This window comes from Taurulus bubalis (assembly GCF_910589615.1).
Source record: "Taurulus bubalis genome assembly, chromosome: 9".
NCBI classification, from domain to species: Eukaryota; Metazoa; Chordata; class Actinopteri; order Perciformes; family Cottidae; genus Taurulus; species Taurulus bubalis.
Window position 1 is genome coordinate 12347327 of NC_136597.1, and position 13276 is coordinate 12360602.

The window sequence follows — 13276 nt, forward strand, 5'->3', positions numbered from 1 at the left end:
ATAATAGAGTATTTATCCGCCTTATTTTGATAGACAAGGAGTTATTCAATTACAATACATCACAAATACATACACTTTGAATACAACTCATTTCCTTCAAAACCTCAAAAATAATCAACGACAATGCATGCAAATAAGCATATTTGATCCTGGACTATTTTGGAAAATATACATTTTCAAAAACTAAATCTAGGCTCACTGAGCAGCTGGAAAAATAGCCCCTTTTGTAACCTGTCAAAATAAGTGAACAGTGCCATCTGCTGGGCAACATTGATATCATCTTAAAACATATAGAAATAATGAAACTGATAACTCATTCAAAATGTTGATTCACAATCTTATAATACTACATATTTAAAAAGAAAGACAAAGTTAAGTTCCTCTTTACTTTGTTCTTTATTACACATTAAATAGGAGTGGTGAGATTCGTGGCAAAAAATAGACTCATATGAGATCAGATCACCACTCTACACTGCCCACAACAGGTGTGTTGTAAAGTGGTCATTCATTCATCCTAGACCTGGACCCAGTCACACTCTCTAATCACATACACAGAGTGGAGTGAAACTCCATTAAAGCAACATTCATTAAGACACACCAACAAAATGAAGCACAATTTACAAAATATGCACCTTTCAGTATCACAACTATACAAAAGGTTGTTAAAATATGATCCAGGTATAATGATACATTTCAGAAATCAGCTGTTGGCACGCAATGAAGAGGAACATTTCAAACATTTCAGTAAAACTACTTTGAAACCGTATCGTTAACAAGAGGGTTCCATAATTAAAATTGCATCAACAGTTATTATCTACTTAATGGGAAAAGAGGTAATAATAAACTGGGTCAAAAATCATTAATCCCAAAAGAAAAAATGTATAATGTCTGGATTTTCTGTGTCAATAATTTTGCTCTCCTGGAACAGCATTTTGTCTATTTCTAGAGCACACACACAGGACAAAGTAAATGTTGGTTGGTCTCTTTCTACGGTCTAAATGTAGCACCTAATGCAAAAACAAAAAAAAGGCAAATAAAAATCCCCATGGGAACAGCTTGTAAATACGATGGAAATACAGGTTGACCTGGGAAAGAAACTAGGACTTTTAATATAAATTCAGACAATTTTCTTTAAAAACCAATTTTATGGCAATTATTGCCTCATTTACAAACATCAGTTCCAGTTACACCACCACAACACACAAGCTTTGTGAGAGAAAATGACAAATTACTTTGCTGGACAATCATTTCTGTTGAACGGCAGCCCACCAAACAATTTCAACACTTAAAAAAATGTATCCAAAAACTCTTTCAAACGCTCTGCAAAAAGGAAGAATCTGAAAATCCATTTGGACAACATTTTAAACAACCTCTGTGACTCCAAACCAAGAGAAATCTTCCTGAAAGCTGCATTCTGCTTTCTAGCCAGCCACAGACAAACGAGTCCACAGCTTAGGGAAATGTGCAAGGCAGGACACCTCTATGGCCAGTGACTGGAGAATCATGAATGCTCAAATTGAAAACCTAACAAACATTGAATAAAGAGCTCATAAACGGTCCTCATACTGTCACCTCAGTTGCGAGGATGTTGACAGCAGAACTCATGAACTGATTTAACAAATGGCAATGAACCGAATATTGTCAGGATAAATTAAACAATCCTGCTTTCGAGCCTCAGAGTAAATAACAGGCAATATTTGGCCAGTGAGGTCCAACAAGTTGCTCGATAGTAGCCATCGCGAGGCTTGAATCCCTGCAACATAAAATGACTCTGGCCAACACAAAACCTGGCTGCTAGTCTCGTTTTATCATCTAAAAACAGGTAAAAAATATGTAACTCTGAATTTGTCATTAATCAAGCTAAAACGGCTGATTTCTTACTCACAAAAGCAAGTAATAATTACTTTATATATGCCTAAAAAAACAAGACTGTATGATATCCACTTGAGTCAGAGTTCCTCATTGCTGGCTGTTAAATGCACCAAACAGAGGATGTTTGCAATACCCATGTCAGCTAGGACACACTGCATGCAAAGAAATAAAAGAAAAAAACAACATCTCATGAAGGCAAGAAATCACTCCCCACGCAGTACAAAGCATTGACAAATTAATTAATAGCTAATTAGGGTGTTAAAACATTAGGAAAAGTAAGAGTTTGCATGCATACTTATATCAGTGACATAACTAAGTCATACCCAGAGGAGGCAATTACACAGTGGCTGGGACATTTGGATCTCATCTGGCTGAATGTTGGTCTTTTCCTCATATCTGTTTCGTCTCAGAGAATCGGGATGAAAATTAATTCTTTGGCACCCCAAAATTAAAAAAGGGCATGACAGAATGTTTACAGGTCATGGCCTTTTAAGCAAGGGGGGGGGGGGGGGGGGGGGGGGGGGCTTGGTAATGAAAAATGTGTCAAATATGAGTTGTGATGCAATTAGCTTACAGCTCTATAGTTGTATCAAAATGATCCAAATCATCCTATAAAATCAAACTGTTGGACCAACACACATGGGAAACTGGCACTAAACTGAAAATAAAGCGTATTGGTGTCCAAGTAGCAAATAATAGAAAGGCAGAAAAGGGGCAGAAAAGGGTCAGGTTTAGTATTCAGTATGGTGGGTATTGAGAAAGAGGCTAATAATTTAGTGTAATGTACAAAATGTATTACTTTAACTGTTCAACATAGTTCTTTTTTTAGTCTGTCCTGAAAAGGGGGTGGTTATTCACATAAGTGTACACTTTGTCTTGGACTTCTTTTTCTTCTTTTTGCCCTCCTTGCTCATCTTCTCCTTATGCTTCCGGATTTCTCTCACTAATGTGTAAAAGGCATCATCAACTCCCTGGAAAAAGAAACAATAAAAAAAAATGTATTATTGAGTGTCAGGTTGTATTATTATACAGTCAGAAACCATTTAAAAGATTGACAGTGTTCTTTGATTCAGAGGTGATACATTTAAAAGCTGCTGAATTAAACAGTAATTCCACTCTTATTAAAACATTGGTCCAGATTAAACTCCAATCAATGCTCCAATCTTTAATATCAAACTGATGTGTAGCTTTGACTTGTATTTGTCCAAACATTTCCATATCTATGAAAGTTTCATTATTTTTTTCCCAATTCAAAACCAGAAGTTAATCTTAAAGCTCCAAAAATGATCTTGGATAATGTCAAAGTGTACATCAGCATGACACAGAGTGTTTTCTCAATCCATTTCAGGATGTGTGAGACACAGCTGAATAAAGTACAGATCAAATATAATTATTGCATTTCAGAGTGAATGTCAGTGTTCCCATTGACAACAACGCTGACAGTAGCTGCAGTTACATGAGCCAATTTCTTTACCACTGAATGTAATCGATCCAAATTGACAACTTCCACCGCATGTTTAAATGACCGCTAAAGTTGTCCCGTTTACATTTGCAATAATCTATGTGCAGTCCGCCAACACAAGCAAACTTAAAGAGTAACCTGCATCGAACGGTTGGCACCAATACTGGTTTAGTAGTGTGGGTTTGTACCGAAGCAAGAATTGTATAAAAATATTCTACCAACAAGAGTTATTGAACAGAAGGCGAGCATTTATCTCCCTGAAGCTAATAAACATAAAAAATAAAAAGTTCCCCTGGGAAAGATGCAACATTTAGAAAAACGGTAGAAAACTCAAAACAAAGAGAGTGGCACAACTTTCGCAGGTGATCAGCTTTGATTTAAGTCAAGTCAATTTATTCTGAGTGAGGTGTTAAAATGAGGCTTTTATATTCTTGCTGAGCTCTCATTTTGATAATTAGTGAATAAAAAGGCTCCATGTAAATCCAGCTAGTGTCTGTCGATGCCACGCAGAGAGGCAAGTGCGGGAATACTAGAACAGTTTGTTTAGTGCAATTAAAGTGATGACTCTGCAAGGAGCTGCACAGTAAAGAGCCTGAGATCACTTCAGGTTGGGAAAAAGACAGCAGGAAAGGAAAGACATGGGGATTTGTGACAGCAAAAAAAAAAAAATCAAACACACACACACAATTTCTGTTCACAACATGTCAGTTTTTTGGACCACATCCTTAGAACCATCAGAACATGATTTGATCCCAGATTTGCATAATCTCCTTCAATAACACACATTGGCTCCCCAACCACACCCCTTTCTTCATGTTGATTTCAGCAGCGTGGGACACTTTCACACCGATAGTTTAGTCTAAATCCGGGAGCAAGTCGCCTGGAAATGTGCCTTTTCTGAACATAGGTGCAGACCAAGTCAGCCTTAAGCCTAGTTTATGGTTCTCCGTCACGTCGACGGCATACCTACGCCGTCGACGTGACGCCGTTGTTGAGCATTCGAAGTTCTGCGTCGAGGGAACGCGTTGCCTGAAATACCTCACTGGTGTGCGCAGAGAATAACCAATTTTAGAGTAGTAGCAATAGTGTTCTGTTTATTTTACATTTTCAGACCGTTCTACTACTTCAATCATGCGCCACGTTAAAAACTGCCTGCTTGCACATCAGTATCCATTCGAAATGCTCATGGCCATAGTTTCCTTATGGAGCACCTTGATGAGGAAAGAATTACGCAACGTAGCCCCGGATCAGCACTAAAGTAAAAAGTGTGAAGGCAGACCAGCATGGTTAGGAGGAGGAGGGGGGCAGCAGTTGAACTCACGTTCAGACTCAAGTAAACCAAACCCAGTATGAAATCAGCCTCAGATAATAATCAGACACTGAAAAGGGGATAAATCATCAGCTGTTTCTGCCTTGTTAGAGCTCCACCACAGCCCCAGTAGAAACCAGCAGGTTGGCTTTGAGAACCATGAAGCAACAGCTCTCATTGCGTGTCCTCTCCCATTGCTTTCTCCACAATCCCCACACACAAACACACACACACACACACACACACACGCACACACACACACAGAGCTGATGGGCGCGTGGCTGCATACACTTACCCCTTTCACATCACAACACACTTTTTAAGCTTGACACAGCGCGGAGTCTTTTCTTCCTTGCTGAGCTTATTGAGCCGGTACAGCCTGATCTCCCGTACCAGATTGTAAAAGGCATCTTCCACTCTCTGCAGCATGAGACACAACTTCCCTCAATGTTGAGGAATACAGGAGGACATACTGTATGGGTGCATGTGTTACAGCTTACAGATACAAAAGGAGTGAGAAGACCAATGTTTTGAGGTGGGTCTCCCTGCAATGTCTGGCCTGCCTTATAAAGTGATACTCCGCCCAAACGTTATCTTCCAAAAACTCACCTCCTGTGACCAATTCATTTTCAAGCATGAAAAAATTCTGTTTACTTTCTTTGCGTTTAAAAATGTCAATGTTTTCATGGCAGGTAAACAAGTATCAAAGCGTCCCTTAAAATGTCCCACTCAGTAGCTTTCAAACAATCATAATTTTGCCAAAATGTCACTAAATACCCTTGTTTCCTCCCCCCCCCGTCATAGGAATCCATTTAAACTGAACTAAAATCAGACTGTAAACTTTAAAACAGACACCCTTTAAGCCTTCAGTGGCTGAGCGAGAGTGAAAAGATTGTGGTGGAGTATCACTTTACTGTCTCGCTTAATATAAAAGGAGAAGTGCATGCATTAGGAGCATATTTTGATTGTGCATCATATTGTAAGTGGGAGATTTCCCAGAGAAGTAAGAGGGAATCACAAAGACTTGGCAAACACTGGGTGGCTTTGAATGCAAGAGAATATTGCTGGTCCAACAGCAGCAACACAGTGTGGATAGTAAAATATTGGTATATTTGTGTAGCAATAGGTGAACGAGCTGTAAGAAATTAATCAGTGTGTCATTAATTTCCCAGAAGGAGCCGTGATTCACCCCAGGTCAGAGAGAGATCAGGAAAGGATGTGTTTACAGAGCACTCTGTCAGTCTGTCAGACACCTAAGGCCATGCACACGGCACACACCCTTTGATGAGACATGGCAAATCTTCCAAGAACACCCAGTCACAGTAACCAGTAAGTCATTAACCCCTGAGAAGTTACCGACAGTTTGTCCTTTCATGCTTTACACACATTTATTGATTATTTATAATTCAGGCTCCTCTGCAGACGGCCCTAATTATGTCATTTCATATATAGAGTATGTAAGACAAAGTTGCATGCAATCATTATATTATCACCCATAAATAAAAAAACATCTAATTAACCAAAGAAGATTTACAGTATAAAAAAGACCATTAGATGTGACACAAATCAACAGCACCACATGACTCAACTTTAATTTTTCTTGTGATCCAAGTGCAAAGTCAAGACTTTGCAAGGACACTCAAAATGACTATCAGCTTAATCTCTCTGGAAGAATAAAATGTGATTTCTTAGTGAAGTTTATAGGATCGCCTGTGCCAATCAAGCCAATACCCCGAGACCATATGCATTCAACTCTCCACAAACCCGTAGTTGAATACTCCCACAGTAAAACTGAAATGTTAAACTGTTTGAGTCTTGAGGACATGGCCGTCTTGAGCTGGACTCTCACCTGTCTGGTTTTGGCTGAGGTCTCGATAAAGGGAATGCCGTAGCTGCGTGCTAAGTCCTGAGCCTGCTTGGTGTCCACTGTCCGGGACGGGAGGTCACACTTGTTCCCCACCAACACCATTGGGACGTCCTCAGAGTCCTTCACCCGCTTAATCTGTTCTCTGGACATTGACAGAAACAATAGAAATACAATTAAATTAAAATTCCAACTGAGGCAATACTTCAATGGCAATATGAAAAAAAGCCCAAATAGAATTAGTTCATAATCAGAGTCAGAATATATTCATTATTGGCTTTTGCTCAATGCTGCAACCTATTACGACATTAGCTCCAATCTTAATAGTGTATAAAATGTTCTGCGCAGTTTTGCCATTTCTAGACAATGGGTAGTAGGCAAGAAATTAAGGGTTAGAGAGAAGGGGAATGACATACAATAAAGGTTGCCAGACTGACTCAAATCAGGGACATTGTGATTACATAATAAGCACTTTACACCCCTAGGCCACAAGGATGCCCTGAAATATCCTCTTGTTTAACTGCGATTAAAACCCTGCCTTCAAACCGAGTCCAAAGCCTGTAAACCTTTAGTCTCTTAGCTCACCTATAATGGTGAATGTCTTCAAAGGACTTGGTATTGTTGATGGCAAAGACACAGAGGAAGCCCTCTCCAGTCCTCATGTACTGATCCCTCATGGCGCTGTACTCCTCCTGACCTGCAGTGTCCAGGATGTCCAGCAGACACGTCTCTCCATCAATCACGACCTGCTTTCTGTAGGAGTCCTGAAGAGGAGGTCAGACAGCGATTAGAATTCTAGGGCCGAGATTTCCAAGACTCAACATACTTTGTATTAACCTTAGTTGTAATAATGGCTTGGGGATTAGAACAAAAATGAATATCACAAGTAATGTAGAGTCATACATAACATATAAGCAAGCTGTATCGTCTAAATGGCTTCATCATGCTGATAATATAAATTGTTATATTCTGTAGATATTCTTATGTCTATGACAGTTCAGGTTGTGCAAAGTCAGTTTAACAAATACTGTCTGGGAGAAGTGTCTGTGAGAAACTTTCCTCAAGGTTCCACGCTATGCACTACAACACTAACACCTGTTTATCAGCATGTTGACATTATGGAAGCAGACTGGTCGTTGCACCTCCCAGCCTTATGAGAAAAGATGAGGACACGATTCTCCTCCTTTTAGAAATGTTAGAGTCAATTAAATGTTAGATGTTCATGACGGAAAACCGTGTATTAAAGAGCCGAACTTCCGGCTGTTTGGTGTGTTTTGGACGGTCAACCTGCGTGTTGACTGGAAGACTCCCTGCTATTGCGATTGCAGCGCTTGTTACTTTGTTTGTGATCAAGGAAAATAAATTCCAAGAACGAGAGAACTTGTTTGGCTAAGTTCTTCCAGAGGCTACACTAGGCATCCAATAATTATTACGCGGCCAACAATGACATGATTGTATTGATGCGATTTTCCTTAAAGAAACCACAGAACTGAATTTAGGTGTGCCCTCTTCTAGCTGTAGTAGGTCACTCCATCTAACCTGCAACAGCCTATAAATAATGGATTTAAATCACAAGACTATGTTTACTTAACATGCATGGGAAGTTATTAAAAACCTGTTCTTATTAAAAACCTGTTCTTATTAAAAACCTGTTCTTTCAAGTCTTTCAAGGACTTGAACCTACTGCAAGGTTTTTCTCGTTGTTCTGCCCCCATACCGAAAAACATAGACACAGTACTGAACTAGAGAGAAAGCACGTTCACACATAAAGTTTCATTACCTCAATAGTGGGGTCATATTCATCCACAAAATGATTCTGGATGAGCTGAATAGTAAGTGCGCTCTTGCCAACGCCACCAGCTCCCACCACTACCAGCTTGTATTCTGTCATGATTCACCTGTGGGACCAAAAAATAAAAATCACATTATTTCCACAGACAGTCATCTGGCACAGCATCAATTCATCTGGGGCACCCTCAAATCAAAAGTGTAAAAGTGAATTACTCGGATGTGTAAACCTCTCTGCACTAAGATGTTATGTTATGGATGGTGAAATTAAACTCAAGTAGTAGGTTAAAAATATTTTGGCAATTAAATCTATTTGCTGCTCTTCATTTCTGTCTGACAAGCTACCAGCTCACTGGGAAATCTGCATCCTCCGGACTGGCAAACCGTTGATGTATCAACACAACTTCCAGAGTGTAACTAATACCGCCTTGTGTGGGAAAAAAAAAAAGTATTTTAATAACACTGCCGATTCACTGGAAAATAGATTTCATGGCAGTGTTTATTTTGCTTTTCATTTAGAAAATGCCCATCTAAAAATTCCACAAGAAGCTTGCAGAAGAAACGACCACAACACACAGAATATTAAAGTTTATGTGCAAGAGATTATGTGGAACTAAGGGAATATAAACACTGAAACTGCTACTAAATTCCAGAAATGTTGCCATATAGAGATCATCACAAGCAAATCCCTTAAAACTGTTTCTATGTTACAGATTATCAGGTGCTGAAGTAAAAATAAATATATATAGTTATGAATACACAATAAAATGCCTGGATCCAGCAACACATTCAGTGGTATTTTCTGAGTGGCAGAAACACAACAGAAACTAACCACAGGCAGAAATCCATGACGTTACATTAAGGGTCCCAAATTGACAAGCAACTGAGAGGCTCTCTACTGTCTTACGGCTTTGTGGTACAGCACCCATCAATAGTGGCAGCTGGCCTTTTCAGAAGTTACAGTACACACTGCTCAGAGCTCTGCACAGCCTGCAGTCAGGGAGGAGTTCCACTGAATAGCATTGGCCTTTTCTATACAAACAAAACCGAGAATGTGGTTTGATAGGTATTTGGCTGACATGGGTATACTTTTACTACACCTAAAATGCTTTCTGTATAAGAGATAGTCTGCCCAAAACCACCTGTGATTTACACATATTCAGCAAGGCTGTTCAGTGCATTAAGAAACCATCTTATCGTTGCATAAACAGATAAGCCAACTGACAATGTGACAGACCCTTTCAGAAACACTTGAAAGTTGTCGGCCTCATGCTTGCGATGCCTGTTGAACTATCATAACGTATCATGGCATTAGGCAGTGCAGGTGGCGTTGAATGACTGAATGTCACAGTTCATGTGTAGTAAAGTCTTGGCAGCGACTAACTGGGACGTAATGGAGGATACCGATTGTTTAAGGTCCAATAATAAGTTAATTCATTATTCAAATACGTTGATATATGCAGAATGTAGCTTGCAGTTATGCCTCAAACTGTGGGATAGTTATGATGCTGTAATGGAGAAAACAAATATTTCCTGAAAATATGACCGCCCCTGTCAATGTCGTTGTTTGCTTTGTGAAAACACCATCTGGATGGCACTGTATATACCGCTAGCCTTTAATTAAAACACATTAACAAGTTAATCCCAATAGAGGAGTGAAACAATATCACTCCATGATAATCACCAACACGGTGAGGACCAACGTCAACAGAGAAAGCGTGACGCCAATTAGCGGCTATGAATTTATAGCAGGCTACTTTGTACCAGTTCATCACCTAATGTGAATGAACCGAGGATAAAGCAGGCCCTTCCTTCAATAAAAGCTTCTGCGTGGTGTCCACGCAGGCAACAACACCCGCAGCAGGCTTAAAAGTCGAAAGGAATTTGATTTAAATCCACCGGTCTGTGCCCGCAGGTTTTTTTTTTGCCAGATTTGGTTGTGTGAGAAAACCTCTGAGCACTGTTTAAATAACCAGGCTGCTAGCTTAGCATTTGAGCTCGCCCACAGCCTCAAGAAATACGCTACCTGACGTTAGCCTCTGTGAGCTAACCTCATGTGATATACAAAGAGTAATTCGTTAATGCAGCATTGCCTGCACCGTGTGTGCTCGGACTAACTCGGTACCATTCATTCAAAGAGAAAGGGTGGCGAATCTGAATCCGCCATTGACAGGCTAGCCCAAAGGTCTGCATTGCAGGGCCAGACGTTAGGTTAACAATTGGGCGTAGTTTGCACTACCAGCGAAAACGAATACTCCCACTATAATGGTATTTTTCAGTAGTTACATGGCAGACAAACTGGCCCACGTACTAAATCCGTGAATACAATGTTGCAACGAAGCTCAAAGCGACACACATGCATTAATTGTATCCATTTGTTTTACCTTTTAGCGAGTAGAGTTCCGCGTCCGAAGTAGCGACCAAACAAGTCAAGCTGATAATCCTCTCGTTTCACACGATCTCTGCATTTCCTATTTCACACCGAAACGCCCGCATTTAAGTCAGTCTACCTCGTATCAGAAGCCAGCGCGAACATGCAGGGAAAAAGTGGGCAAATTAATCGATTGAACTTTCCATTTGATCCAGCGTCCGGCCTTGCTGCTCAGGTTGGCCTCCTTTAGCGAATATGGGCGGATACCGGGGCGCACTTTACCCAGAAAGCATAGCTGGAGATTTCAACCGGTTTGGGTCATATCCCTCGACTTTGTGTCGCAATGTGGGAAACAATACTCTTTCTTGTGTTCTCTGTAAATATATGATTGGTGTTTTGTACAGGTTTTGAATTAAAACAGTATATTTATGTAAACCCTGGTGGCCTCTGTTGTTAATGTGCAAGTTGTGTATGCTATATGCAAACGTTACGATGTTTTTCAAATGAAATCTCATTGGAAACCAGACAGAGTGATTCACATTTATGCTTCAAAGATCACAAACAATATCGTAACTATATAGGTTACATGGTGTCGCTTTCAGGACGTCTCCTCTCGGTATCGTGATCCCTTGCTGCTGCCTGCTGCAGAGTCAACAAAGCCTAGGGGGCGACTCCACTATATATAGGCTCTAAATATAACTGAGTTGTGCTGGAGGGACGTCATTCCCAGGCAAGGAAATGATTTGGCAATCCCTTGTCAGTTTTCCAAAGTGTTCACTAGGCTACCTCCTGCGCACTTGATGCGCATAAGAAACGCATGGCTCAAAACCAAAAAACGGGAATAAGGCCGCTGTGGGCAAAGCATACATTTAATTTACATTATATCCAGTTAGTAGATACGTAATTATTACACTACGAGGTTTTTTTCGAGGGAATGTCTATTTTAAAAGTCAATGAAATGCTACGATTTGTATTGGGTACTATCCGTGAAATGTAATAGCCTGCAGCAGCAATACAGAAAATAAAACGGGTGTAAAAGAGAAGAAAAGACAAGAGACACTAGAGGTCATTAAACTTGTCTGGCAGTTCTCCACGTCGTACAGACTCTATTACAACCACAACTATGTTTCAGATTGTAAAAATAATTATATTTATGTATGTCTTTTATTTTAATTTTACTTTTTTACAATTTTGGCTATAACGAACACCTATTGTATGCAGAGATTATGTATTATTGTATAATTTTTTTAGACTGGAATTTAATATTGATATTCCTATTTTGTGAGAGGGTCTTTTATCTTAATCTCAAATAGATGCACTGTGCTGACTGTATCTACGTGTAGTTAGATGCTAAACAAAAACAATGAATACATAAAAATAATAGGACATGACACATTGTTAGAGATGCCCAACGAGAATGCAACAGTATGTGAAATACAATGTACATAAATGCAGTGGCGGGCCATCAGGTCCTGCTAAGCCTTCTCTGTTGGCCTAAACAGAACCCCAAAGTTATATCTATTTTATAATTTAATTTTTGTATTTTATAATTAAAGGTTATATCTATTTTATAGAACAGCTGATCCACTGAAGGCCCAGGTAACACATGAACAAGAATAGAGGGTTTACCTGTTGGTACAATAGATAAACACAACTTGCAAGCAGTCAATATATATATATATATATATATATATATATATATATATATATATATATATATATATATATATATATATATATATCCAGCACAGAATATCCTTAGAAGAATTGTATTTGTATAAAATCACTAAAAAAGCAAGAGTAATTTAATTATTTATTTTGACAGATAATATAATATACATGATAAACTATTTATCTAACAAAAGTAACTTTTGTATGCAGCAGACAAAGATGTACCAGATAACAATAGTGATGGCTGCATTTCATTTTCGGCATGGTGAGCCACAGGAATAGCCATCGTTAACGTCATTAGTTAGGCTTGTGATTTCCTGCTGCTAAAATGTCTGCCGTGAAAAGGCTCTATAATGGCACAGTTTTGAGAATGATTAAAATGGCAGTTATCAAAGTGTTTTTTTCACTTGCATGAAATGCCCGTCTGTGAATTGAATAATATATATTTCAACCACAAGAAGAGACTTCCTGTCCAATGAATACAATCTTGATCTTGACCAAGGCCAATAGTCCTGCAGACTTAATGACTAAAGACCACTAAAACCTGCTGCGGTGATTACACCGCTCATAAACCGACCACATAGATGATAAAAGAAAATATTTAAAGACTTGACACATCCAGCTGACATATTTTAAAACAGGAAAGTCTATTCGTCACAAGAGGGCAGTATGTTTCCACTCGTCAAAGGTCCATCAGCTGCTCCAGTTTTAATTCATCTATATCTTTTGAAAAAAGTTTATGCAAGTATTTTCAGGTGGGAATATAATTATTTACACACACACACACACACACACACACACACACACACACACACACACACACACACACACACACACACACACACATATATATATATATATATATATATATATATATATTTATACTAGTGTAAGTCTGGTTTTTAGTCCAGTAGGGTCTAAATATGGTGTGTTTTACAT

The 13276-nt window shown here is 39.1% G+C and overlaps 1 protein-coding gene across 2 annotated transcripts; it reads right to left on the minus strand.

Moving 5' to 3' along the window:
• Window positions 1-346: 346 nt before the first annotated feature.
• kras (v-Ki-ras2 Kirsten rat sarcoma viral oncogene homolog) lies at window positions 347-10862 on the minus strand. 2 transcript variants are annotated; one of them, XM_079223649.1, is made up of 6 exons: window positions 10680-10862; window positions 8288-8405; window positions 7093-7271; window positions 6493-6652; window positions 4939-5063; window positions 2705-2843 (listed from the first exon to the last, which is right to left on the minus strand). In XM_079223649.1, exons 2-5 carry the CDS (start codon window positions 8396-8398, stop codon window positions 4944-4946), a joined length of 570 nt encoding a protein of 189 aa, XP_079079775.1. In that variant the 5' UTR covers window positions 8399-8405; window positions 10680-10862; the 3' UTR covers window positions 2705-2843; window positions 4939-4943. The 2 variants fall into 2 exon arrangements, with proteins under 2 accessions (XP_079079776.1, XP_079079775.1); XM_079223650.1 differs by lacking the exon at window positions 4939-5063 and having other exon boundaries at window positions 347-2843.
• Window positions 10863-13276: the final 2414 nt, after the last annotated feature.

Bases quoted from the DNA above. Each gene is read 5' to 3' on its own strand.
- kras (XM_079223649.1), bottom strand. From the start codon at position 8,398: ATGACAGAATACAAGCTGGTAGTGGTGGGAGCTGGTGGCGTTGGCAAG. The intron at 7,272-8,287 runs GTAATGAAACTT...CCTCCTCTTCAG, and splicing joins AATATGACCCCACTATTGAG to GACTCCTACAGAAAGCAGGT. The intron at 6,653-7,092 runs GTGAGCTAAGAG...GTCAATGTCCAG, and splicing joins GAAGACATTCACCATTATAG to AGAACAGATTAAGCGGGTGA.